The sequence below is a fragment of the Seriola dumerili genome, unplaced genomic scaffold, assembly GCF_002260705.1.
Source record: "Seriola dumerili isolate Sdu_G_001 unplaced genomic scaffold, Sdu_1.0 BDQW01000040.1, whole genome shotgun sequence".
In the NCBI taxonomy this organism is placed as follows: Eukaryota; Metazoa; Chordata; class Actinopteri; order Carangiformes; family Carangidae; genus Seriola; species Seriola dumerili.
In genome coordinates, this window is record NW_019174295.1 from 2,865,702 (window position 1) to 2,892,820 (window position 27,119).

Consider the following 27,119-nt stretch of genomic DNA (forward strand, 5'->3'; position numbering starts at 1 on the left):
ATCACAAGTTACAGGCAGTTCATCTATCAGTGAATTGACCTATATTTCTTTGTTTCTGGTCTGAAGGTCAAATGTTTCGCAGTCTTTGTAGTCTAATAATGCTTTATTTAATGATCCTCATGAGGATCAAAGGATCTTTTGTTGAGCAATATGATGTTGAAATGTAGTGCCAATCTCTTCCATTAAAAGGCCCATCAACTATAATGAGCCAGGGGCCTGAAAAGCAAATGAGCTCTGAAAGAGGCGGAGGAGTGTTATGTCAAGACTGAGAGCTCTTACTGTGTCTTTCTTATGATGGCACAATAAGTACGCTTATCATTTTTTAATTATATTATAATTTCTAATTAATCATTTTTGTTTGAATTATTAAGTGGGGAGGATTTACCACAACACACACACACATTTTCATAGACATTACATAGATTTACATTCACTTGCCTGACCCTAACTTTAACCTTAACCACTAACCCAATAATCTGGTTTTTCTCAATTGGAACGTTATAGAAAGTCATTCCTGCCTAAGGCAATCAGACTCTATAATGCATCTCTATAATTCACCTAAACACTCCTGTACTCACACTCTTGCACATTAGTCCATATACATATACTTATTTATTTTTATTTATCTACTTGTCATTTTTATTGTATACTTGTGGAATACCTGTGTATTTTTGTCTCTACTTTGTATTTTAACGTTATTTAGCTCAGCTGCTATGACATTTTAATTTCCCTCCAGGGATTAATAAAGTCATCCATCTATCCATCTATCCATCTATGGACAAGCCGTCCCCAATGAACTGGTCTTTAGTCTGAAATTTGTCCCCAAAAGTAAACTATAACACACACACAGGGACTGTTTAACCAATCTGTAACCAGAGGGCAACATTTTATGGAGTATCAGAGTATGTCACAACAATGCCACGAACCTTTGATGAAAGTTTAATTGTTTACATTTTGGGATCTGCTGGGATTTCCTTTCCCTGTAATTAACTATTCAGAGTGATTCAGAGAGGAAGACAGGGAGAGAGAGTAAAGTCAACCATTATTTCACATTCACTGACTGACTGAAATCTAAAAAGACGTAAACTGATTCATTAATTACACTAAAAGACAAAGTGTTGCGTTGTAGCTTTTGTTCTTGTCTCCTCTATACCTGCTATTGGCGAAGTTGTGCATCACACATCTCCCTGTCTCTCTCTGCCTGAGCCATGGAGCTTATGAATTATGAATGTCTGAAGAGTAAGGGCTTTTTTTTATTTGCAATTTAAGGGCCCCAAATCTTTTGGTGCACTAAATTATTCATATATTCAAATGAATCTGACTTTGAGGACATTTTCCCTTTCTTCTCCTCTTTCATGAATTTAGAGTGTACCCTTCAGTGGAATAGGGCAAAATTGCCGAGACTGTTAGTGGTAAAGGTTTTAGCAGAACAATATTTTCAGTGTTTCTTGCTCAGACATGATGTTTTTGTACATTGGGTCCTGTCTGTTTCTGTTTCTCTACTCATGGGGAGAGTATCTTTGAGACGGTGCCGATATTGCATCGCTGTCTCTCTCATTGTTATTCTGGACGAGCGCTCGCCTGTCAGGCTGCTGTCCTGTGTCAATGTGATACATATGCCTCACTATGTTGTCTCTGCTCCATGCCCTCAGATCTGTGGAGATCATTTAGATTGGCATGACACTGCAACGAGACGAAAAGCTGGAGCTTAGTGCATATTTATTGGCTGATGTCTGATGTTGAACATTTTTGAATATGTAGCTGAGGATCACAAATAATTCTGCACAATACCTATATCACATTCTAAATGTCTTCAAGATTACAGATGCAAAAACGCTTTATCTCACAATACGGAGAAGACAAGTGAAACAGCTTAGCTGTGCTCATCAAAGTCTTAAATTTAGCTTTTGCTAGCTTCTCTCTCAGCGGGGTGCTTTGCAAATTGGTTCAGATTACCAGAGAGATGTAAAGCATATCTGGTACTCCATCTAAAATACACTGAACTTCTAACCTATTTGCAGCTAATATCTCGACGCTTTCCTGTCTGTTATCTCAGAGTTTAAAGATGTTCCCACGAGCTTAGCGGAATGAGCTTGTCAAAATCCCCAAACACACACTGCCCAAAATAGTCCCCAAATGCAGATGCACACCCCTCGTCGCTGCATGTCTCTGCCTCATTAACATGCAGTGCAGAGACTGGTGTCCTCACAAGGGCAGCGCCAGGATGGCACGGAGTCAGAACTGGCTGGGATATCAGGGAATGACACGGAATCGGCGGCCACTTCTTCGCCTTCCGGGATTAGTGACAAAAGCCAGCCGAGGCCAAAGCTCTTATCTCCATCCCTCAGTCCTCTCTCGCGTACATACACGAACACATGCAACACAGAAAAAAAAAGACACACAAGAACACTTGAGTTTGCACAGACACAAGCTCACGTACTCACAAAGACTTAATTAGCTTTGCCAAACACATTCCCTCTTTAGGAAAATGAGGAATCGAGTGTGCGTACAGATTCCCTGTCATTGGTTTAGAAAAGGTCTTGTGGGGTGTGATTAGTAGAATGGAGGTCATGGAAAATAATTATTCAAATAATTAGATGATGTGCAATGTTCCTTTCCTCTGTCCTCTCCCCCTCAGTACTGTCAACACCAGTGAAACTGCCTACAGTCTCATTAAAATATTTATTAACATTTTTTTTTGGGTGGTTCAGATAAAGAAAATATTCACAAACAGATATATGCTCATCAGATGACTCCAAGACCTCTTCAAATACCTGTCAAATCCCTGTCTGAAGTGCACATGAAAACCAGCCATGTGATGTTAGCGAACGCCGGATTTGGATGTGAAATAAAGTAATCCTCGTCTTATCTCTCCTCTCTCTCTCTCTGTTCTGCACTGCTGCTATTCCCCTCTGGTGCCTGTGTCAGCGGGCAGATGGCAAAAGACAGGGGGCATCTGCAGAGGTGGAGAAGGTGCCTTTTCCCCTTCGCAGAGCAGGGACAGGTGTCATCTGCTGCACAATTAACACCTCCATGAATACCATTAAGGTGCTAACAAGCTCATGCATAAGATTCAGAGTCACGCACAACATTTATTTTAGATCAGAGGAAAATGATCCTTATTTGGAGTGCTTCATTCCAAAATTAGTTATCTACTCTCACAATCATTTTTACCATCAAAGTAAAACACTTTAAAGTGTCAGTTCACCCGAATGGCCAAAGATATTTTCTCAACTGAAACGACACACTATCAAAAAAAAAAAAAAAAAAAATCATTATGAAAACCGTTGACAGCTTGTGGATTATTTAAAGTAAGGGAACAGACTGAACTATGTTTATTCATATGTTTCTGTATTTGACTGGATGTGTCCCCCTTCTGCTTTTGACACAGAGGAAACTGTTGCTGATGGACACTGCAATACGTCTCCATATCCCGTCTAATGTTTTCCTATTAAAGCTGCCGAGTGAGGTGAACCCAAGACACTTGCTTACAGTGACATGATTACTTTTACTGGAATGACATAGCGGCACAAGGGATGTTGTTCTGTTGTCACTTTGGTCCAGACAGAACAATCACAGGATGGATTGTCATGAAATTTTACACACACATACACACACACTCATGAACTCCAGAGGATGAATTCAGTGACTTTGGGTGATCCTCTGACTTCAGACTGCCATCAGAAGGTCAAATGTTTCGCTTCTTCAGTGAAATATCTCAACATCTACTCAATGGATTGGTATTAATTGTAATAAATGTGGTGATCCCAGACCTGCATCAGGTCAAATTTTAAATTCACTTTGGTTAATGACCAAATACCTGAAAAACTCCACATTCTCATAATTTCAGCACATTTCTTCTAGACTGGTAAGTAATTAGTAGTTTAATAATTTGGATGAACTGACCCTTTAATAAAGACCCCTTTTTTGTTGCCCAAACACTTTTGAGAATAGGATCCTCTTTAGTTATATGATTGGCGATTTTCAGATCTTTAATTCCCCCAAAAAAATATGGAAAGCGTTTTCGAAAAAATGATCTCGTTTCATATGTAATTTGTTTCAGCATGTGTTCATTTTCAAATCTTACTGGGCATTTTTTACACAGATAACAGATGTGCTCAACTGCTGTTAACAACAGAACTACTGTTGAGACAGGTGGGGGGGGGGATCAGTGGGAGAGAGAGGGAGGTAAAAGAAAAGATAAGAGCTTTAAGATGAAGAGAGGCGTAGAGAACAGTGCAGGGAGATTGAGAGGTGTTAAAGGCTGTTTCTTCCCCTTTTCTCATTCATCTGCCGGTTTGGGGTCTCATCCGAGCTGCTCAGTCTGCCAGCACTTCGTCAGCCAGGTTATTGCTCACCACTGGATACTGTCTACTGACGCAGTTTGCTGAGAGCAGAGATCGAGGCTGCATCCCTCACACAAAACACACAGAAACGAAGGCTTCGATTGTGTTTGCGGGTTTGGGTGTGCGTGTAAAGAAAACGCTGATTTATTTGTCAATTTATAAAACAGTTTATCTGACTGTCTGTCTGTTGACCTGTGAGGAATATTTGCTCAATGCTCAATGAGAACAAAAAGACAGAGAGGCTGTGACAGTTGATGTGATCACTGTTGAAAGGTGACGAGCAGCAGAGAGAAAAGTGAGGGGTGGGGTGGGGGGGTTGGGGGGGGTGGAGACAGAGGGAGTCACAGAGAGAGAGGATGGGATTAGAGTGAGCACTACTCCCTCTCTTCTTTCCTCTTCACCACTTCTCCAGTATAAAAAACCATCAGTACCATTCATTAGTTACAGCGTCTCACTTACAGGCCTCGTGTATGCATGTTCCCTTTTTGAGCGTGAGTCCATTCACAGAGAGGCTCCGCGTCTGACACTGTCTACTCCAGTTGTAGTGTAGGCGTGTGTGCGTGTGTGTGTGTGGGTCACGCTGAATGACAGGAGAGAGAGAGAGAGAGAGAGAGAGAAAGAGAGAGAGAGAGAGAGAAGACGAGATCTCGGGGGCAACAGATCTGGTTTGCTCGCCTGAAAGACCAAACACAACGGGATGGATTTCTGCACGACGTGAACAGGAGCGGGGGGACAGCTCCCTCAAACAGAAAAAGGTCTGTAACTGCTCCTTTTGTTTCCCCAATATTGTCATGTATGTGGCTGATGCTTCAGGCAGCTTCTTCTTTTTTTTTTTTGTATGAAATGTTTCCAAATTGTTTTTGAGAGGGAGACAGAGCGGGGACGGTGTTAAACTGATCATTAAGAGCAGATTCCTGATGAATATAAAAAAGGCATTATTCAGCTCTCTTCAGTTGCCAGAAACTTTGTTCAGTGATTTATCACTTTCTGCAGAGCTGCAGTGAGAAAACAAAGGAGGGAGAGCGCCGGAAAGGAAGACATAGAGTAAAAAGGGAAGATGAATTAAAGTAAAATGAATGCTTGCAGGAGATTCGTCAGCAGCCGAGTTGCAGCATCCAGTAAACAAGGTTAACGGTGGGTGGGTGGGGGGGGGATTCATGTACACTTTCATTCAGCAACTGACGGAAATGAGCGAGCTTCCAGTGTGGCAGTTGAGGAAAAGAGGGATGGAGTGAGGGATGAGTGGAGCATTTGTGCCGAGAGAAAAAAGAAGAGGGCATAAAAGTCTCCTTTCAGGGCAACGAGAACAGAAGCTGGGTTTGTTTGTGCTCGACACGATGTGTGACTCATCCGCTTCATCATCATAAACTCAGCGTGAAAACAGTCCAGATCAGATTTATTGGCAACTGCACTCAGAAGTATCAGGAGTAATTAACAGATATGAGATATGAGGTGTAAAAATACACTTCACCACAGGGATATGGTGAAGTGGACCACAAACACACACACACACACGCACACACACACACTCAAACATCAAAGCAAAAGAGCTCATTATCTACACTGGCCACTGGCCGAAAAAAAAAAAAAAGAAAACCTTCCAATACTTCCTATTGGTGATGATCACTGTCTGCTCAGGTTTTAACCCATGTTATCTTTCTGTCGGTTGTAATAAGCCTTTCACAGTATCTCCGAGATCTCATTCAAATTTTGGCCTTTTGAAATCCTTACTTTCATGCCCTGAATATCTGAGAGAATCAGATAACAGTTGAACAGTGGTGCTCGACCCCTGGCGTGGCGTCGAGAGCACTCAGGTGTGCTGTGAGATCGTGTCATTCAAATGTAAAGGCAATGAATAAAAACATTAGTTCATTGTTTTGTAGACTCATTCAAATTCCACCTGTCTTTCTAAAATCTGGAGACTTGTCATTTATCAGCACGTTATTTGATTTATATTTGTACATGGATATTATTTTAAAGTCAATTTTAAAGAAACAATCCAAACTTCAGAGAAATAAGGAGGAAAAAAAAAAAAAAAAGTATGAAAATGGTTGAGGACTCACTGAAACTTCCCTTTCTTCATACTTTCATCACCCCGGCATATCTCTGACCCCTACTTGGGTTATCTGTGGTATTTGGGTCTGCAGGGGCGATTTGGAATTCATGCGGTTAAGCCTCGGGTCTGTTTTGAGCTGATCTGGCTCAGAATATGAGATATATAACATGTTTGAAATTCAGGCTACTCTTATCTCCTGGCAATCTGCATGCGCGTGTGCGTAGAAAGTATGTGTGCAAATTCTTTGGTATTTTTACATATAGGCATGCATGTGAATGACTATACCTGGTATCTGACTTTGTTCGTTCAGGCAGAGGATTATGAATACAGCATGAGAATGAATGCGCGCGCGCACACACACACACACACACACAGAATATGGCTCAAATGCCATGACATTTTGCCACACATGGATCTCGTCCATTATTCATGAGGTGAAAAGCGAACACCAGAACTGCACAGACAACAGAACGTCTCTCTCTTAGAACTTTGGGTTTTAGTAAATATTTGCATCGGCTTCATGTGTGAACTACAAAAATTCCAGTAATGGCCAAGGCTATTTTTCTGTCATCAAAAAAGAGCTCAAGGTTGAATTTGAATGAGTATGTTCAGCCATGCATGGACAATCTGTTGTGAATATAAAAAAGGCTTGTGCAAAAGTTACATATTTTATCAATAGAAAATAAAATCACACTCACATGAATCTGCGTCTGTTTTATCAATATGTGTAGACTGGATATTCATGTAGACAGGACACGCTGTGCAGAATACACACAGAACAGTGACAGTGAAAAGATTACGAAGAGACGATGGGAGAATGAAGGAGGGTGGAGGGTGAGGAGCAGATTGAGAAAGTGGAGCAGAGGAAGCGACACGGCACAAAGTCTCAGGAGGAGTTTGGCTGAACATACTCCACCGGCAGAGGATGAGATTGTTTGAGGGGTGACTTTCAGAGATTGCACAGCTCAAGGAGGAGTTTGATCAGGACAAAGGGAAGCCTTTGGGAGTCCTGCAGATACAGACTAGTGGTGGGCAAAATATGCTCAAGCCAAGACTGAGCAAGCGACAGTGGAGCAGAGACAGAAGAAAGCTGGTTTGAAGAGTGTGCAGTAGAGATAACCGAGGCTATGCAGAATATATTAAAAGCTCTTGACAGAGCCGAGAGGGCAATGTTGACTTTGAAAACGCTGAAATACATCAATCAGAAAAAAAAGTCATAAATGGGAATGAAAAGGAAGAACACTTCTATGAGAACCCATTGATGAGCTCAAGGCGGAGAGACTCAGGAGGAAACAGGAAAATAAGGAGGTCTGAATGGCAGAACAGCCTCAAAGTGCCTGAACTATACACGGACCTGGCGGGGAGTGAGGAGCACCGACTTCTTCCTTGTTAAGTTGTTAAAGAGGAAATGAGATGTGTCAAGTCACAAGAACCTCAGGCCCTGGTGATGCCCAGTCTCAGGGAATGTCACCAGCTCTTGTGTTCGGTCAGGTCACTGCACTTTGCTTCTGACAGGAGCAGCTGCTGCCAGCTTCCATTATACTGGTCCAGCAGTCCAACAGAGAGGCCATTCATGTCTCCAAAAAACCTTTACCTTCTCAGAGGGAAGTGTAGAAGCGGCAAGACCTTTCCTCTGTGAGGTTGAGAATGAGAGCAAACAAAACAAGCGGCAGCTGTAGATTGTCTCAATTTAACCTTGAAAACTGTGGCGAGCTCAATTTCCAGTATCTGCTGATGTCTAAAAGAGGAACCATGACAGAGCTTTAGAGCCACCACAGCACCTGTGTGTTCTGTTGACGACTCCACGGCTCTTTTTGAAAAAATGATAAGAAGAAGCTGCATTTTTCCTAAATTCTTTTCATCTGACCTCAACAAAACCCAATAGGTATCGATAAGTATTGAAGTGGTAACCCTTCCTTCCTTTTGTCACAAACTGGCCTTCCACATTTGATGAATGTTAAAGTTTATAAGCAATATCTATATATAAAAAATAAGTCACAAAAGTCATTAAGCATCAAGATGATAAAATTATGATTTCCTTGAGATGTTAAGGAGGACCTGAGGTCTCCAAAACCCAAAACAGAAGATAGAGTTAAGTAGAGTTAAGAAAATGCTGAAATGAAGCCAGGCTGTTGTTACAGAGACTCGAGAACAAGTGAGATCACAGCTCAGTGGGAGAGAAATAAAAAAAAAAAAATGGAAGGCACAGTTTATTCTGCCAGTCTCAGAAAAGAAATGCTGTTAAACTCGAGCTCAGCTGACCAAAGAACTGGACAAAGTCCGACCAGTCTTAGGGATGTGGAGTGAAGCTGCGTGGAGACCAAGGATCAGCTGGATGAGCACTTAGCAGGGTTGAAAACCCCAAGAACAAACTGCCAAAAATGACATCTTGGACAAAAAGACAAAAATAAAATCCAGGACACGCAAATTCAGAAGAAAAAAAAAAAACAACCAGACAAAGATCACCCAGAGAATAACTTCACTCTGAAAATCACCTTGGTAAAGTGATGTAGAACCGTACTCCCTGGTGTGTCAGTACTTCCTGGCATCACTGTTGAGTGATGCAACAAAGACAACTTTTGACCACTCCTCTACCACTGATGTCCAATGCGGCCACAGGTGAAACAGATTTGAAACTTTCAACCATGGAGAGGGCAGTGAAACACTTTTACCTGGTGCCTGGTGTTAAGTTACCCTTTAATATGGAAGCAAATAAGAGAGAGCGGCGCGGCCGGGTATCGGCTCTGATCTCCCAATTGGATTAGGTTTCTACTCACGCTGGCCAAAATCAGTCCATTTTCATTTGATTTGATTTTTCATGAGTCAGTTACATCAGATAAATACTAATGTTACTCAAGAGCTTAAGATCTTTCATTTCTTTTACATTCAACATGTGAGCAGCAGTGTTGTGTATAAAATTATGAAAAGTGCACATTACAGGCCAAACTGTAAACACATTGCCCCCTGTGGACCATGGATTTAAGTACTAATGAAAAAGAACCTTCAACACTTACAACAGCGTCATCGTTTTGCATATTTTAAAACATAAATGCTATCACATACAGCTATGCATGGACTGTCACTGGCAGATGCTTCAACTATGTACAGCACTTTGAGCACAGATGGGGCAGAAAGTGACGGCCCACTCACTAATTCATCTGCACTGTTTGTGTTAACAAGCCGGTTAGACAGTGTCAGCTACCCGGCAGGGACAGACATCTCATAGCTGGAGATACTATCTTTTCAACAAACACAAACTGAGAGCTCAGATCAATGTGAAGTCTTTTTTTCAGTCCATCCCTCTCATAGATATAATGAGATAGCCAGAGTGAGCTAACCACATCCTCAGTCACCACGGTGATGTGAACTGTGGCGGTTCACTCCAGTTTACAAGACAAGTCATGGGCTCGAGGCGGCTCATATAGCCAGCTATCATCTATGGCAGCGGTTATCTTGTAGCGTACAATCAAACTATAATAGCAAACAAGTATGCGATGCAGTCCGGCGGGACAACATACAAGTTCCTATTACTGGCTAATCACAGTGATAGACTTTAATACAAGAAGAAGAAAAAAATTAAAGGAGTTTTTCAAATTTTTTTAAAGATCATTTTATTTTAAAATATTTAAAAACATTGTTTGTATTTATATTTTTTATAATAAAATTTTTTCACCAAAATTGTATTTTGCAAAGGATTTGTCAGCCTACTTGCAATACCTTCACGGTTCACCAGTGGGTCACAGGTTGGGAACCACTCCTACTTTTTAACTTGAAATAACCTATTCACATTGCAATAACTCAGTTTCCTCAGAACAGACATCTTACCCATCATGCAGCCCTAACTGAACCAACCCCTGCATACATAGAACGTTTAGTGCAGATGTGCATTTACAGAGAAAAGGCGCAAATGCAAAGATTGGTCTCAGGATTAAAAATATCGGTATTAGCTTGTTAAAATAAAAATTACAATTAATCAGAAAAGTCTTTCTTTTTTTTTTATCCAGCCCTTAGAGAGCAGACATGTGGCTCTGTTACTTGGCAGGAAAACATGGAAAGCAGTAGATTGCTGATGTTTTAGAGACAAGAGTAAAATACTAACATTTCACACTGGCTAAACCAAAAAGTTTAGGCATTTATGTAATTTTCCTCAATAAAGACAAATCATTTTCCAAATTAGCCCTCAGTGTTCTCTGTAATAGGCTTGCAGCTATTGCTAAGGAAAAATATGTACTGGTATTTATTATATGTAGGCGAGTGTGTGACCTCCCCAGCCTCAGTGGGACTGCATGGCCTGCCCTGTTAAAGTAGATTAGCTTGAAAAAAAAGAACTGAAGGCACCGTGTTGCCTGGATACAAAAAGCATCATTAAGCACAATTATCAGCCACTTCAGCTCACAATGAACAAGCTTCATCACAGATTTCAAAACAACATATCATTAACGGCAGCAATCTGTACGGAGAAGAGGAGAGTAGGAGGGGAAAGACAAAGAGAAGGGCGGAGGAAAAGGTGGCAGAGATGAGGAGAAGAAGAAATTAAAGTAGAGAGATGAAGACGAAGCTAGAGGGCGGGGGTTCAGTTCCATTTCTGACATGCACATGACATGATTGACATATGTTGAGCTTACAAGAGTAAAACTGATGTGGAATTTGAAATGATTACTGAAATAACGTGGTCCTTTTTTTTAATGAAATGAATAGAAGCATGTTGAAAAAAGGAGGCAGAAGGAGGGAAGGGCAATGTCTGTGCAGTGAAATATCAATACAACNAGAGGGCGGGGGTTCAGTTCCATTTCTGACATGCACATGACATGATTGACATATGTTGAGCTTACAAGAGTAAAACTGATGTGGAATTTGAAATGATTATTGAAATAACGTGGTCCTTTTTTTAATGAAATGAATAGAAGCATGTTGAAAAAAGTCTGAAAAGTTGCTGGACAGAAACAGACAATAAAGGAAAGTTTTTCATTGGGCTGGGAAAGCCACTGGGAGTGTTTGATAAAGAAAACAGAGCTGGGGCAAAGGGAGCATGCAATCACTGAAAGAGTACAGCCTAACTCATCCATCCTCATTATGCCCCCCCCCCCCCCCAAGGTACAGCGGACTGTAAATTAAAGCAAGCAGAGATCTTGTCAACTGTACCATCCACAGAGAGACAAATGGAGAGAAGCGGGAAGAAAATAAAAGGGAGCGAACAAATGAAGAAGAAAAGAGTTAGGGGACAGGGTGGCTGGCTTCAACTTCAAAGGCAATATGACACAATGGGAGTTTGTTAACAGCATTGATAAGTGTTACAGACTGAATGATTGAAAACGTTGGTGCCACACTTTAAAACAGGAGTCACCTGTGCAAAAGTAGACAGCTAGAAGCCTGTCCACTAGCAATGGACTTAAACTGCACTCACCGACTACACTGTTGACAGTAAAGAAAAAAAGAAAAAAAATCTATAAAATAACACCAAACGACCAAATGGGATTGGTCTAATACCAGTCGCTAACACCTCCAGCACATATCCAGGCCTTGCATGTTAAAAACAGACTCGCAACTTTATTTCCGACCTATGCAAATGTTTATAGTGTACAAGAGTTTACGATGTATTTTCTCAGGATAAAAGTACCAATATAGTAGCTGCAGTCAGCAACAGTGTTTATTGTCTGGCCTTATAATTAGCTGTAAGACGTGAACTTTTACGGGGAACATGAGTGTTGCAATGGATTTAATGAGCCCCGTTTTTTTTTTAGCCTGTTTGTTTACATTTCGGAAAAAAATAATTACGCCGAATTCACTGTTGGCTGTCCCTGTTTACTAACCATTAAACGTACTGAGAACTATTAATGAATCACCTTGATACTGAAGAAAACATAAAAATATGATCATTCTCAGGCAAGTTCTGGAAGTACAAGGGACATCTTTTTTCGGATTTAATGATATCCTCGGAAAGTGTAAGTCACACCGAATCCTAAAATACGTGTGTCGTGTCTGTGCTTCCAGATTTGACTCAGATATAACTGTAATTTTTTACACTAATTCCGGAAATCTGGCGCTAAAAAGTATAACCTACCTTCATTTCCTCCAGGAGCTGCGCATGGCTGCTGCTGCAGCTGCTGGTGGTGGTGTTGATCAAATGGGAAAAACAACATTGACTAACTTCCTGTAGTTTGCAGAACACCTGGAAGCACGTGTCCTTTTAACCAAAAGCAATATCTTTGCCTCATGTTACTCTTTTCGCGCCTCCCTATCAGCTCAAATTATAACAAACCGCACAAATCAAGTTTATACGCCCATTTAAAGGAAAACACCCCAATGTCCGCCCAATCTGGCAACATAACTAAGCTCAGAACACCCTCTTGAGCTTTATATTAGTAACACAGACACACATACGCTTAACACTTTACACTTTCTACTGTCACTGGCACAAAATACAGTAAAACTTAATGTCCAAACTTCTTCTTATATATATTTAGCATTTTCTCTGCACCTTCACTGCACCGTCCTCTCCCTCACAAATGTACTAGAAATTCCCTGGGGGCCACACATGCAGCTATTGCAGCCTCAGGGCTTCTGGAGAAAGTACAGCTTACTCCACTACCCTGAATATAATGCAAGTGGCCAGGCACATGTATATGGTGCATTGTGAAATGCATAACCATGAAGTGGAGAGGAAGGAGCTGGCAGATAAGAAAGAAGCGAGCACACACCGCTGGGACACCAAGAGTGTGAGTGTGAGTGTGTGCACGTGTGTGTTTGCTGACCTCTTGCTTTCATTCTGGTCATGGTCAATTATTTCTCCCTTTGAAGTGTCTTTCTCTGCTGTCATAGATCAAGTCAAGACACAAGGCTGGTCTAACAGAAATACAAAACAGCCTCACTCTCCCTTTCCTCCTGTCTCCCACCAACACAAAGACTTGTGTGAATGTTTCTGCACCGCAATGCTCAGGCACATCTTCTCTTCAGGTTTGGTTTGTGTGCCATGCAGTGATTTGCGGTGGAACATTATTAGCAGCATTAATACACAGTGGAGGAGGGTTGGCTCTCAGCTGTCTTTATGAAAGCTGATTATAAGGAGTTTAATTTCATCAGATAAGGATGCCTTCCTTTATGAGCAGTCGCAGCTCCCGGCACCAAGCCTGGCGGGCATTCAGTGAGACAAGCACTCCCCCTGCTGTTACTGTTCATTACAGTCTGGTCAGTACAGTCCCTTCAGTTGAACAAGCTCACTGACTTTTCAAAGTACACTACTCCTAATAACAGCCTTAGCAAAGTCATATTTCAGCCTTTGTATATTTTGTAAAGTAAAGAGTATTTTGAAGTTAATTTGCTTGTTTCCTGAACTCTCCAATGGTGCTCCAAGAGGGATAGAGGGAATCATTATTATTTTCAAATGTTATTAGATGGAAGTCTTTTCTGTATCTGGGGCTCTTGCAGTAAATTGTTGGCCTTGAATCTGAATCACTGAAGTGCTCTCTGTCTTCCTTTTAACCTCAGCCAAGGCTGTTTGGAGGTTATCTAAGGATGTGGTTGAAAGCTCTTGTGTCAGCAAGCATCTGCCATGCTGAAGTGTCCTGGAGGGAGAAATTAAATCCCTGGCAGCTCCAGCAGACAAAGGAGAATTTCTCCTACAGGTCATTTAAATAATGAATGTTGTAGTTAACTGTGTTTCTGTTGTTTCATGATAAATCTGACCCTTCTTTTTTAATGTGCCATCAAATCAGCAAGGATGTCTGGGATGGATGTCCCGCTGGTGGACCACAATGAGACTGGAATCTCTCCAATAGACAATGGGACCTTCCTCCGATTCTCTCCAACCTCTGCCTCCACGTCAGCGGCCGCCTCATCGCCGGGACGTCCAGGCAACGTTTATGTTTACGTGTGGCTCTTCCTCGGCCTGCTGGTGTTCCTGCTCACGCTGCTCATCATCTCCCTCCACAGGCTGAAGAACATCATCTCCTCCTCCTCCTCCGTCCCCGACTGCAGCAGCGAAGGAGGGAGCTCCTTCACCAACATGGAGATCTGCAGCATCTCGTCTCAGAGGTCCACCATCTCCTCACTGTCCACCTGAGGACGAGAGGGAGGGAGATGGGAGGGAGTGCACACAGACATATATGCCCGTGTGCATTCACTCCAGCATGCATGCTTACATGCAAACAACAGGCATGCATGCACACGCATAAAGACATACAGCTCTTGCTCCTCCTCACTGTGACATACAAAAACAAACACACACCACCAGCTACAAAAGAGCTGACAGCGTGGCTTTACTCTCTCTGCATGCATATTCTACTCCCAACGGTCCACTGATTCAGGTGTGTCCAAGCAATTTGCTCAGGCACAGGGGAAATATGACTCACAATTTGATGAAGAGGTCTTCAGGGGTGAGTGTGACTGAACCCTTCTGAGCCTTATTTCAATGATTAAGACAAATGAACCAGGAAAATTGCCTCCTCTCTGCAGGAAAAGGGATATGGATGAACTATTGTCTTTCTTCCTTTTTTGTAAAAGTTATTTCTTGTACTGTACCTGTCATATTTACTGTAGAACAACCTTCATTGTTTTCAAGTGAAGCTTTGTACAGCATGCCTCATAATGTCTGTAGAGTACACTGCAAAAATCAGTATTGAAATAATATTAAAGACCATTGCTTTGTACAGAAATGCATGCTTCTGTCTCAGTTGCTCAGTAAAGCTTTGGGATGCTGTATCTCCACTTTTTTTTTCTTTTTTTTTTTTTTACCAAACAAAGAGTAAAATACCTTGAAAAGTGTGTACATGCCAAACTGGTTCATGATTCCCCTCCGGTTGGGTGAAAAGGAGAAGACAGACGTGGTGGAGTGGATGTGAAGGTGAGAAAGAAATGGAGGTTGTAGACTGCTGACATCCATGCAGCCTCTGACTGCCGCTACAGACAGACCAGGTCAAAAGTGGCAGAAAGTACAAGACGAAATTCTGGTCCTGAAAGACAAGGTCTACCAGCGTAACGGATTACCCTCTCCTGCCTGTCAGCTCATGTGGCGTCCGATCGCAGTCTCCATAGTGACTGAAGCATGAGAGCTCTGTGTAGCTGTCAGGCTTAAGCTACAGTAATGGTTGTTTCTGCCTAAAATACATCTTTCTTTTTTTTTTTTTTTAAATAATGAGCTCTAGTTTCTTTGACGTGGAAACAAAAATCCAGCACACTGGTTTAATTCGTCCTTGTCACACCTTTTTTCACCAAAGTCAGTAACAATCAAGAAACACTGAAGGCTCAGATGGCAGTGATGGTGGCCACGAACAAGGGAATGAGTCAGATCTGTCAGTGCTCTTCTTCACAGATCCTCATTGTTCTCACATTAATCTGTGTTTGTCAGATGACGGCGATGCATCAGCCAAACTCTTGTATATCTGCTGGAAGGGTTTTGTCATAAAAGCCTCCTTTTTCTTCTTTAAAGGAACTGACACATGGACTAACAAATTATATTAATTAAAAAACACTCTCTCTGGTTCATGCTTTGAGAGCAGCGAGTGCAACACCTTTGTTTATAATATGGATTATAAATGAGATCTTTCATGGCTGTGTTTGTCTTGTAAATTTAGGAGGATTAATGTAGTATATTCACTAGATTGTAAATACGCTCAATTGAATTTAAAAAAAAAATCCTTTTATCTTATCAGTTACCTCATCTATATTGACCCAAAAAATAAAAGCACACAATTAAATTTTTGTTTCATGATGACATCCCTTCAGCTAGACATCATGTTTGCGGTGCTATCACCAACAATTCAGTTCATTATTTCAGCTGCGGGTGAATCTGTGCAAACCAGTTGAAAGATGATCCAGAGCCTTTTTGTTGAAGGTAGTGTAAAAAATGAAAGTTTGAAATAATCGCTAAAACATTTGTTTTCAAGTTAACCATGTAGTAAAATCATTATTTTAGTCTGTCGATGTTTAACAAAATACTGCAGATTAAAGGCCCCATATTGTATAAAGTGAGATTTCCATGTGTTTTTTTTTAATTATAGGTTCTATATTAATACTGTGAAAGTATCAAAGCGCTCAGTCCACAGAGAAATGCTCACAGCCTGTATTCAGAAACTGAGCCTTAAAACGAGCCGTCAGGACCACTGTAACTTTGTGATGTCACAACAAAGCAGTCATTGCGCTCAGCCGTGCCCCAAGCCCCGCCCACCCGGACCCACCATCCAACCTTACCTGAATGCTGCTATATTATTTTTTAGATCACTCTGAAAACAGTCAGCCAATCAGAAGAGAGACTCTGACTGACCTGTTGTCACTAGAGCTCCAGAGAGAAGCCTGAGAGAGGAGATGTAAAACTACATTGAGAAGGTTTTTGGTTCTTAAAATCACAAATATATCTTCTTATGGATATTAGAACAAATAAAACACTGAAATTTGATTTCCTGTGCTGTATACCTTGTGACTGTAAATTTATCTTTGCTTCACTGGCTAATGAACACCATTAATTTCGTCCTCTCTGCCACACTGAACCTGCTTTGTTCTCTTTTTTTTTTAAACACTTTTAATTGGTGTATTTCTGTTTTTTATTCTTTTTATTATTTATATCTGATTATTATTACTGGGTCTGCTGCATAAAGTGCATGAACACAACTGGAAAAGGCCTAGTTCAAGCACCTTTTTACTTAAAGACTGAATTCAGCAGGCTACAATGCAGGATCAGACCAGATGAGGCTGAAGAGCCGCAAATGGGAACTGGAAGGCATTTCTCTGTATGTGTTAAGAGGCGTCTGTGTTCTTTTTAAGTGTTGCACAAAATGACTGATATCAACAGACACCTGAGATGAAAACCACAGCAATGGTGGTTCAGCAAGTGAGTAGTCAAGTGAGTTTTGAGTTCAAGATATTATCTGAAGAGTCTTCTGAAATCATTTTAGGAAGGAAAATTCCTTTTAGACCGGTGTAGGATGAATGCTACAATAAAACGTGCTTGATGTCTCAATATCGTTTGTGAAAAAAAAGAAAAAAAAGAAAGAATGAAATGCCCAATGAAAAGTCAAGTCATCAAATTCTTTGCATATTTTATTTTTCTTATCATGATTTTTTTTTTCAACTCACACATGTCATATTTTACATCTTTGCAATAAAACATGAATACAATAGTTTTTAGGGTTTCATAGATCCAAAAATATTTAACCTTTTTTTGGATACGTAAGTTGAACCTGTCGATAGAGTATGTGCATGTGCGCATTTGATCAAGATGGCTTCACACATACAGTACATCTCACATTTTCATCATCCCCTCTCCGCCCTCCTTCCCACCTCTATCAGCTACAGAATCATGATATTGCTTACAACTGTGAGGTTGTAAAACTTAATAATCACACATGAGCTCAACGTTTTTAAATACAAACATCAATGCACAAATAATCCCGTCGGGAAAATGGACCGAAACAAAATGGCAGCCGACCAGAAAGAACCAAGCTAATAAATAATGATATGTGATTGGTGCAAAGTGCAAATACAAAACAAACTTTTACATTGATTTGATTCTCTTTTTTTAAATAATCAACAAATGTGGGTAAGTGAAGGTTTCCTTTGCAGTTTCAGTCTTATTCAGCTGATTAAGTCTCCCACCAAGCCTGAACCAAGACTATATGTACATATTTGACAAAACAATCACCAAATATACAAAGGAAATCATGTCAGTCTTGTGGTTGTCATCTGTGGTGGCACTGGCAAGACCTCTTTATCATCACCATCTCCGGCAAAACCCATCATCATCCTTGACACTGCCGTTATTACCATCAGTCTTGTCAACATTATAATAATTATTACACAATATTTTACATACAGCAAGTCATTAATAAATTAAAGGTGATAAGCGCAGTTTGTGTAGTGAAAGAACAAGTGTAGACTCTGAAGGAAGCAGAGCCTTATTTACATAAAAATCAGACTTAACCCTGCTGTGGGTAAAAGAAAAATAAAAGAAAATTAATATTAGAAAATAAAATAAAACCTGATAAAATCAAATAAGGTAAAATAAAATAAAATCATACCCCAGGCAATTTTTTCAAGGGTGAATTTAAGATCAAGCCAATAGCACCGGTATCTGAATAGTGGGTGGGGCTGGTTCATTTCTGACCATTTCTAATCAGTTTAGACACATTGAAGGAGTCTTAATTCATAGTCCACCCAAATAATTCCCAGATGCAACTCCCCTCAAATGAAAAGTATGGAACAAAAATTTGAAAACGAGAAAAAGAAAGGAGAAAACAAAACTTAGGTTCATTGTCTGTGAAGCATTAAGCGTACCAGCAACAGCAACTGCACCAGTCCTGTGAGTGGTACGGATATGATCGACCTCTACAAGGTCTGCTTGACTTGCTCTTTTTCTCTCCATTCTGCAGTCTGTCTATTTTATTAGCAGGTTTTGGTGTGTATCTTCGGGGTATTATGTGTCTGTGGTTACACACGTGTGTGTACTTACACGTATGCACAGAGGAAGTTATTTCCAGCAGCGCTGCCGCATCCTCATATCAAGTAAACTTCTTCAACGGAATAGAGCCTAAGGTCCGGTACTTGTTTTTCCTTCCTCTCAGTACCTGTAGTTTCCCCACGTCGCAGATACACAGCAGAATGCATCATCTCCTTTCCCTCTTGTTCTATCTCTCCTCTCCACCCTCCTCTTCCTCAAGCTGTCCACCTCAGTACCTGTTCTGGTGTTCGTAGTGCCAGCGGTTGAAGTCTATGTTGAACGCCACAATGCTGCCGGACGCCATGCCAGTGATCAGAGTCCTGATAGGAGGGCACACACAAAGTCACAGCTGTAAACCAAACTATACACGTTACCCATAAAATACTCATTCACTCATTTCCCTGGGCCTGAGAAATCATGTGAGGTTTGGGTAAAATAACCGCCGCATGTCTGATCATTTAGTATTCTCTGCTGTCCCCTTGGAGGTGACCCAGTTTTCCCAACAACAGTCGTCCTTAAGAAAACACAGCCCTGAATTTGGCTGCCTTCTTATAAACGGTCACACAAACAGTCACACAAACGGTCACACAAACGGTCACAGTGACACCCTGTCTGTTTTTACCTCTGGTCATGTGACAGGTCCATGGCACGGATGCCGGCATCACAGCCTGGGTAGATGTAAAGCTGTTTGAAGTCGCACGCCTGCCACACCTCCACAACCCCATTATCACCTCCGGTCACCAAGTTCTGTCCGTCACTGCTCAACAGGATCGCCTGGAGGGAAGAAGAAGAGAAGACAGAGCAGTTGAAAGAGACAGTATATTATAGTAAATATATTTTTATGAGTAAAATAATATTACATTATAGTGACATAAACAGCATCAACTCGGACAGCCTTACCCGTGTGGAATCGTTAACCTCCATTTGCGCCAGCAGTTTTCCATTTATGCTGAAGTTGCAGAAGCGGCCTCTCTCGTAGTAGATGATGCAGTGGCCTTCGCTGGACACTGAGATGAGACGGGGCCTCTGGCACAGCTCAGGCCCCTCCAGGGCCCTAAGCAAGTCCCCTGTAATAGTGTGGACCAGACACGGGCCCTCTGAGGAGCAACACCAAAGCAAGTTAGTGTAGAAAGTTAAACCTTTTTTTTTTGTTAAGTATCAGCCCAACCTCTAAAATTTACTTAGAAATCAAACTTTGGGAAGAATGTAGAATAAATTGAATATCTCCAGGATGATCTCCTCATAATGTTTTATGCTGATGTGTGTCAGCAAAGGAGGGTTTAAATATATATCTTTTTTTAACTGATATTTAATATTCACTAAAAAAATTTATAAATCTAAATGTAAAATTAAAATAGCTCTAGGGCAGAGACAGACATATGAAGACACACAAACCTTTAGCTCCACTGATGACCAATCCCAGCTCTGCACAGACAGACACACACACCACCTCGTGGTCATGTCCTGTCAGTACTGCCCGGGGGGCAGGATAGTCACCTGGAGGAGAAAACACAGTGAGAGACACATCTCCACAAACCTCTGGTTAGAAGCTTCCCATTCCTGCAGAGCTGAAGTGAACACACAGAGGCCGGCAAACATTCACACCATGCCACCACTCACTGTTATTAGGGTTGTCCCCTATAATGTGGTGTCGTCCACTCCAGTACCACAGAAGAAGAGTGGCGTCTCTGGAGCCTGAAACGATGTAGCAGTCTCCTCCGATGTAGGACTCTGACCTCGCCAGACACGTCACCACATCCCAGTGGCCAAAAACTATCTGGGTCAGCTTTCCTGCGGAGAGGAAGGAAGGAGGAAGACGGCTCAGTCTGTGTGTGCCCTCTACTCATACTTCTGAGGGCCACGACTGTTAAACTTTTAAAATACACTTGGAGATGGCAGGTTAAACAAGCAGGTTAGTGAGTAGTGTGTGACATGTTTGAACCCCTGGACTAATAAATACAGCAAAGCTCATCTAAAAAAAAGAGCTCTCCGAATCTCCCCTCGATCCATTAATCTAAATAAAAATTCAACATGGTCCACATTTAAACTAGGACCTCTGGTTCAGAAACAAATTGCAGCTGAGAGTAAATTTCTACTGTGCGAAATACCCAACATGTCTTGAAATGAATAATACAAAACCCCTACCAGTTTCAGTGGAGTAAACACGGAAGCTCTTGTCCCAGAAGCCGCAGACCAGGATGTAGCGGTTGTCGGCAGTAACCACAAAACAGTGTGTGTTGATTTGGATGCTCTGGTCCACCAGGTCAGTGATCTGACGCTTGTTCACGCCTGAGTTGTTTGCTGCACGGATGAACAGGGATGCTGTGGGTTAATGAGGGCGTACAGATGCAATACCACTAACAAGCTAATGTAATGAACTCCTCTAACCTCTCGGGATAGTTCATCACTCAGGTCAGTGATTTAAGTGTCAGCAACTCTGCAGTCTGCTTATAAAAAACTGTCTCCTTCTAGTAATGTTGTAGACATTGTAAAGATCATCCCTCAGCATATTTTATTAACGGATCTGGGTGGAAGTTGTCAATATTATCTCAAATGCCAAAATGGAAGAAGTGAAATCTGCTGTGGAGATGTTTGTGCACTGACCTATGAGAGGGTCCATCTCAATGGGCAGGTGATGAGCCTGTTCCAGGGAGTATCCTGGAGCTCCACGGAGGCCTGAAGGGCGGGGGGATCAAATGTTACGACAGTCATACATACCCACATACACACATAATAAAACAGTGAAGGGTAAATGCTGCACTGCATCCTCTCATATAATCAACTGGTAAAGCGCTCTCTGTTGATCGCTCTGATACAGGCTTATGTTGAACTAGAGACCATCTTGTGATGGGATCACACATCAGTACGTTATTTACATGACTACTCAGGACTCATGGGTCAGACCACACCCATCTTCAAACTGGACTTTCATTTTGATGAATCTTGTGACACTATTGCAGTAACAGAATCTGTCCACAGACACATAAACACCTGCGAAGGTATCAAATCCACCTCTGTGATAGTTCCTGCTGCAGTACGTGTCTCCAGGAACACATTTTGCCGTGATGTCAAGGACATTCATTGGCATAATGCATTCCTTATTGTGTGCACACACAAATTCACAAAAACAATACCAGTCACGCTGTCACAGCTTCTAAAAATAAGCAATCAATAACAAAACTCACTTGAACCGCCTCATGACCCTCCATAATCACTTTACCATAGTTAATTACACCTAGCCTGCTGTGCTAATGAGGCAATTAATGAGGTTAATGATGGCTTTAATCAAAAAGTATTTCTATGTCAACATACAGGGTGTGAGCTAACAGCTCACGACTAATATGATACAATCCAGTACAACAAAACCAAAAACAATGGGCTCAGTAACTACCACTGACATGAACTAACATCTCACTGAGTGTATACGCCTTGCAGGTTTCCATAAATTAGTCTTAACTATATGCTATTATAATTTCCCAAATCCCAAAGTCATGTCTTTAAATTGCATTTGTCCAACTTGTCATCTAAAAAAACACAAGTTATTCATTTTTTAAAATTTTTTTTTAAAGCTGGAACCAGCAGCTGTTGTTTTTTTGACTTATTGATTAATTGACCAATTATTTCAGCACATGAACTCTGTATGTTACTGTATTGTCAGAGGGATTGTTGTAGTGATGTTTCAGAAATGTAGTCACATTACGTCCTGAATAGGTGAAACCACTGGTGTGAAGTTGGAATGTGTGTAAAACACACAAATGATAGCCAAAATAACGAAACTGTATATTTGCTAAGATAATGTAAAGTCATGCTTCGTTCTTCATAGTTCCATGCTTGAAACTATGAATGAATGAATTTGGTTATCATTACTTAATGGCAATAGATGAAATGTCGTTTCATTGTATTGCCATAGAAACCAGCTGACAATAACAGTATCACACTGCATTCTACAGACCAGTTCCCCTCCACACCAGCACTCACCAACTGTGTTGTGCCAGCGGTTGACCGCAAACAGCCGGCTACACGTGACGGTGACGGCTGCCGGTATGCTGAGGTGGGGGAGCGTGTTGGCTGCGACGTGTGTGACAGGGGAGTTGGAGGGGAACTTGAGCACCATGATGACGTCCTGCTGCATCTGATCCTTAAACATCAGAGGGCTCTGGGGAAGGAAACACTGGTGAGACAGACAGAGAAAGAGAGAGGGACAGAGAGGGGGAGGAAGAGAGAAGGGCAGAGCGAGGAGGGAAGGTCAGGAGGAGGAGGAGGGGAGGGGAGGGGGGAATGGAGACGTAGGAAGAGGGAGAGACAGAACAGATGGGACAGAGGGAGGGAAGGGAAAAGGTATATTAGTGGGAGCACAGGGTCAGAGCAGGTACACACACTGAGGGTGGCTCTGGGCTCAGGAGAGGAGATGGAGGCACTGGTTGGTCTGGGTTCAGGACTGACAGGTTTGGGTTGGGACATGGATGGCTCTGATGTGGAGACACTGAGGCCTCGTGCTGCTGAGGGTAGCAGGGAGGACAGAGAGGCTGATACCAGGGCAGGACTGGCTTTGAAAAAACATCATTACATACACATGTATGTAATATCATTTCACAAATCCATTCACCTTCGTAACGGAAGCCGTTCATATCAGTGGATTGTGTCTAATGTTAACAGGTGTATAGAGCTAAAATGTGTTACAAAAATATGAAGGTTCAGTATTTGCACATACAAACCTTTAAACCTGTAATAAAAAAATAAATAAAAAAAAACACTTCCTTTTCTTAACCTTATCTCAACAACAACCTCGAAAAGAAATGAGCAAGTATATCTCTGCAGCTGAGGTTTGCGATGTGTGCACAGCATTTAAAGAGAGAAAAACTCGCTCGGGTGAGACCAAGGTTTTCTCACCAGGTGCATGGCGGAGGAGCGAGGTGGGTGCGGCTCTATCAGCAGCTGGGAGGGGATCTGACCGCAGAGCTGAATCTGCATCTCAATGACCTGCAGGCGGAGAGACAGAGATGATGGTAGCATGGGAGAGGAAGAGGAAGGTCACACACTTTAAAAAAAAAAAAAAAACATTAAAAAAGATGATGTGCAAAGCCACACATGTTCCCCTCAACTTTTTTTTCTTTTACTTTCCCTAAAATTCTCAGCCATAAAGAGTAATTATCTAATAACTAATTATCCCACTTTACATCAATGTGACGCGACTGCATGAAGAAATCTCGCAGATGCATCATGAGAATGAGAGGGAGATTACTGCACTGTAATAATCCGTTTCTGACTCAAACAAGAGCGATGTGTTGGGAGACCAACCTCGCGTTGCGCAGCATCTAAATTGTCGAGGGTGACCGCTCCCTCGTAGGACAAGAAGTTGAACACGTTGAGGGCTCGGACCGCCTCTGGCCCTCGCTGCTTGTAGCCAAATATTAGATCAATCCACTGGTGAAGCTGGCACGACACAAACTCGCTCTCCAACGCCTGGTCATGTGCAGAGAGAGAGAGAAAGAGAGAGAGAGGCAGAAAGAGGTCAGGAATATGTTCAATGTCCCTCCGGTGGATTTAAAGGCAGAGGCGAAAGATTTTTCTTTTAGCTTTTTATTTTCGGGTGTCTCTCACCATCCGGTTAATGCGGACAAAGTCTTCAGGTTTCTTGGCCCAGGCAGGAAGCTCTATGTCACACACAGGGACTCCATCTTCACGCACCCCGAGCTCATACTCATTACTGTTGACAAACATCTCCGGCAAATAGTAGAACTCTGGGATCAGCTCCTGAAGGATACAACGGATTCACGACAAAATTATTTCTTCCCGAAATCTGCTATTAAATGTAATGTTAAAGATATCAACTATAATTAGCAGTCTTTCAAAGCTGACACGCACAAGCTGTTTTCACCAATATTTAAATTATACCCTCCAGGACTTATAAAAAATACTACAAGTAAATACGTACTGAAGAGAACAGAAACCAAATATTTTATACCAACTGTATGACCATAGGAAAAATAATGTATATCGTGGCCTTGTGTGCAATTCTGACACACAGACAATGTGTGCATCTACAAGTACAGTTACTGACACTCCTCATACAATTAAATACCTTTAAATTAAAACTAGAATAGCTTAACAGCACTTCAAACACAAAAACATATTTAGCTGAAAATCATGCTACTCTCTGTGTTTTTGTGTTTTCAGTTATTATCTCAGCACTGCCTCTTCACAGGCTGTCACTTCAGTATGTTGTTCCTTCAGCCCGTCAGGAATACCTTGACATCAGCCGTGTCCCTCTGACAGTTCCTCCACGAGCGGCCGATGCCAGAGAAGGATCTCTCTGGATGGTCAAACTTGCTATCGTTGGCGTTGAGGAAAAATGTGGTGAAGGGCTCCTACAGGCACAAGAAGAGACAAATTCATTTGAAAAGAAGCCCTGTGTGTCCCGGGTGTTTTCAAACAGCTGCTGAGGGGTTGATAGGGCTGATGGTTTGTAAGTGTCTTAAGTAGGTACTCACTATTCTGAGCATCCACATCAGTGTTGAATGAGCGGTGGAGTACAGGGTTGTATAGTGGTGAGGAGGCGTGCTGTCGTCGTCCCACGTCTCGTAGCGCTCTGCGTAAAACGCTGCTCGCTTGGGATTCAGTGCACCGATTGGCTGGAGGAAACCAGAGAGAAATAATCCACTTAAGTCAGTGGTCAATGGCTGGACAATAAAAATAACAAGCTTGTGTCCTTTTTGATCTGCTGTAAAAAGAGAGAATGCATTTTCCTACTAAACCTCAGTACAGTATATGACAAAATATGATATGTATTTCTCATTTTTGGTTTTATAATATTCGTAGCACATAAACTATTTTATGGAAAAAGTGCAGTGAGTGTTGTGCGTCTGAGTGCTCTAACCTTGGAGAGGTCTCTGAAGTTGCCAGGCAGAGTGAGATCGAGCTCCTCTGAATCATAGTTGGTCAAGACCCAGGGGAAGATAGGGTACTGGTTCAGGTCATTATAGGTCCTCCCTGCAGGGATAAAGATTCACAGGAGAGGAAAACCTGACTAAGTGGAAATATAGACACGACATCATTCCATTTTCTTTTTTTGTTGTGTCACAAGATGGCCCCATACTGTGACACCATGCTGTGTTAGCCTTGTTATAACATATGTGGTATGAACACACGGCATGTTTACTTTAATCAATCTGAGTCTGACATCAGATGAATACACACTAGAATATGATTATGCAAACTGTAAAAGAAAATGTGATTGATAACATCATTGCTACTAATTTCCAGGCTTGAAAAACCTCCACACCTAATAAGTCAGGCTCATGCTCAAACCTTTAATTAGTGAGGCTAACTTCTGAGCAAAGACTAAGTGCCAATTACACCAACCAAGGTCGTATGTTAGTGTGATAAAAGATGCAACAGAGAGAGGCATAAAAGCACAAGCTGTTGACAAACTGCAACATGCCAACATGTGCAAAGGCTTTTATACAAATTTTCACTGGGCGTCATTAATCTCGATGTGTCTTAGACACTCATTCTGCATTTCTATTACATACATATTTCTAACAGTGTTTTTTTTTTTATATATTTTTTAGAACATCTATAAATACATTGAAATATTCCAGGATACGAAGGGGTTATAAACAAAATAAAATAGCAAATGGCTGCAGTCATTATTTTCAATTCATTACTTATATCACTTTGTCATCGTGGCTGTATGTGTTCATATATTTTTGTAAATATATAAATATCAACAAGGCAAGTCTGCAGTGTCTGGCTGTGCAGTTATATTCGAACAACACAGCGCAACAGGAACTGTCACAGCAACAAAATAAGGTTGTATTATTACAATCGTTGTCAATGTCAATATCACACAGAAGAAAGTGAGAAAACGAGGATGTATTCTTTCAAATAATTCAAATGTTTGGTCTGAGAAAAAGAGAGACCACATTAGACAGGGATGTGTGTTTGGCTGCTAACCGCTTCATATATTATTTAAACGCTATGATTCACAAAAACAGACTTGGAAGAATGACAACTCATGAAATATGACTGAAAGTGGACTCTACCTGCAATAGTGTTGAGGAACATGAGGTACTCAAAGTTGGAGATCTCTCTCCTCTGCCAGCGCTGTGTCATGTTGGACGACTTGAAGAGCTGACGAGGGGTGGCCAAGGAAATCCGTCTGGGAGACCAACACACACACAAGCATAGACACACACATTGAAATTCATCTCCTTTTTAATCAAACCAGAAAACTGCCATTCCACCACAGAACAGCTGCGGACCACAGCTGACTACACCTTGCACCTAC

The 27,119-nt window shown here is 41.5% G+C and overlaps 2 protein-coding genes across 2 annotated transcripts in view; one reads left to right on the forward strand and one right to left on the reverse strand.

The window, feature by feature from the left end:
• The first annotated feature begins 5,016 nt into the window (after nt 1-5,016).
• On the forward strand, nt 5,017-15,016 carry sertm1 (serine rich and transmembrane domain containing 1). Its single transcript, XM_022738993.1, has 2 exons — nt 5,017-5,101; nt 14,115-15,016. The coding sequence occupies exon 2, from the start codon at nt 14,120-14,122 to the stop codon at nt 14,459-14,461; it is 342 nt and encodes a 113-aa protein (XP_022594714.1). The 5' UTR covers nt 5,017-5,101; nt 14,115-14,119; the 3' UTR covers nt 14,462-15,016.
• Nucleotides 15,017-17,459: 2,443 nt separating this feature from the next.
• Nucleotides 17,460-27,119, reverse strand: part of nbea (neurobeachin) — a 94,789-nt gene continuing 85,129 nt past the window's right edge. The window contains exons 46-60 of the mRNA XM_022738809.1: nt 26,875-26,990; nt 25,707-25,819; nt 25,321-25,461; nt 25,078-25,197; nt 24,431-24,583; nt 24,128-24,292; nt 23,720-23,809; nt 22,808-23,000; nt 21,434-21,505; nt 20,975-21,130; nt 20,450-20,620; nt 20,225-20,326; nt 19,730-19,926; nt 19,452-19,603; nt 17,460-19,149 (exon numbers count right to left, since the gene is read on the reverse strand). Of these exons, the coding sequence (XP_022594530.1) occupies nt 19,059-19,149; nt 19,452-19,603; nt 19,730-19,926; nt 20,225-20,326; nt 20,450-20,620; nt 20,975-21,130; nt 21,434-21,505; nt 22,808-23,000; nt 23,720-23,809; nt 24,128-24,292; nt 24,431-24,583; nt 25,078-25,197; nt 25,321-25,461; nt 25,707-25,819; nt 26,875-26,990 (2,032 nt within the window). The 3' untranslated portion in view covers nt 17,460-19,058. The remainder of the gene's footprint in view (nt 19,150-19,451; nt 19,604-19,729; nt 19,927-20,224; nt 20,327-20,449; nt 20,621-20,974; nt 21,131-21,433; nt 21,506-22,807; nt 23,001-23,719; nt 23,810-24,127; nt 24,293-24,430; nt 24,584-25,077; nt 25,198-25,320; nt 25,462-25,706; nt 25,820-26,874; nt 26,991-27,119) is intronic.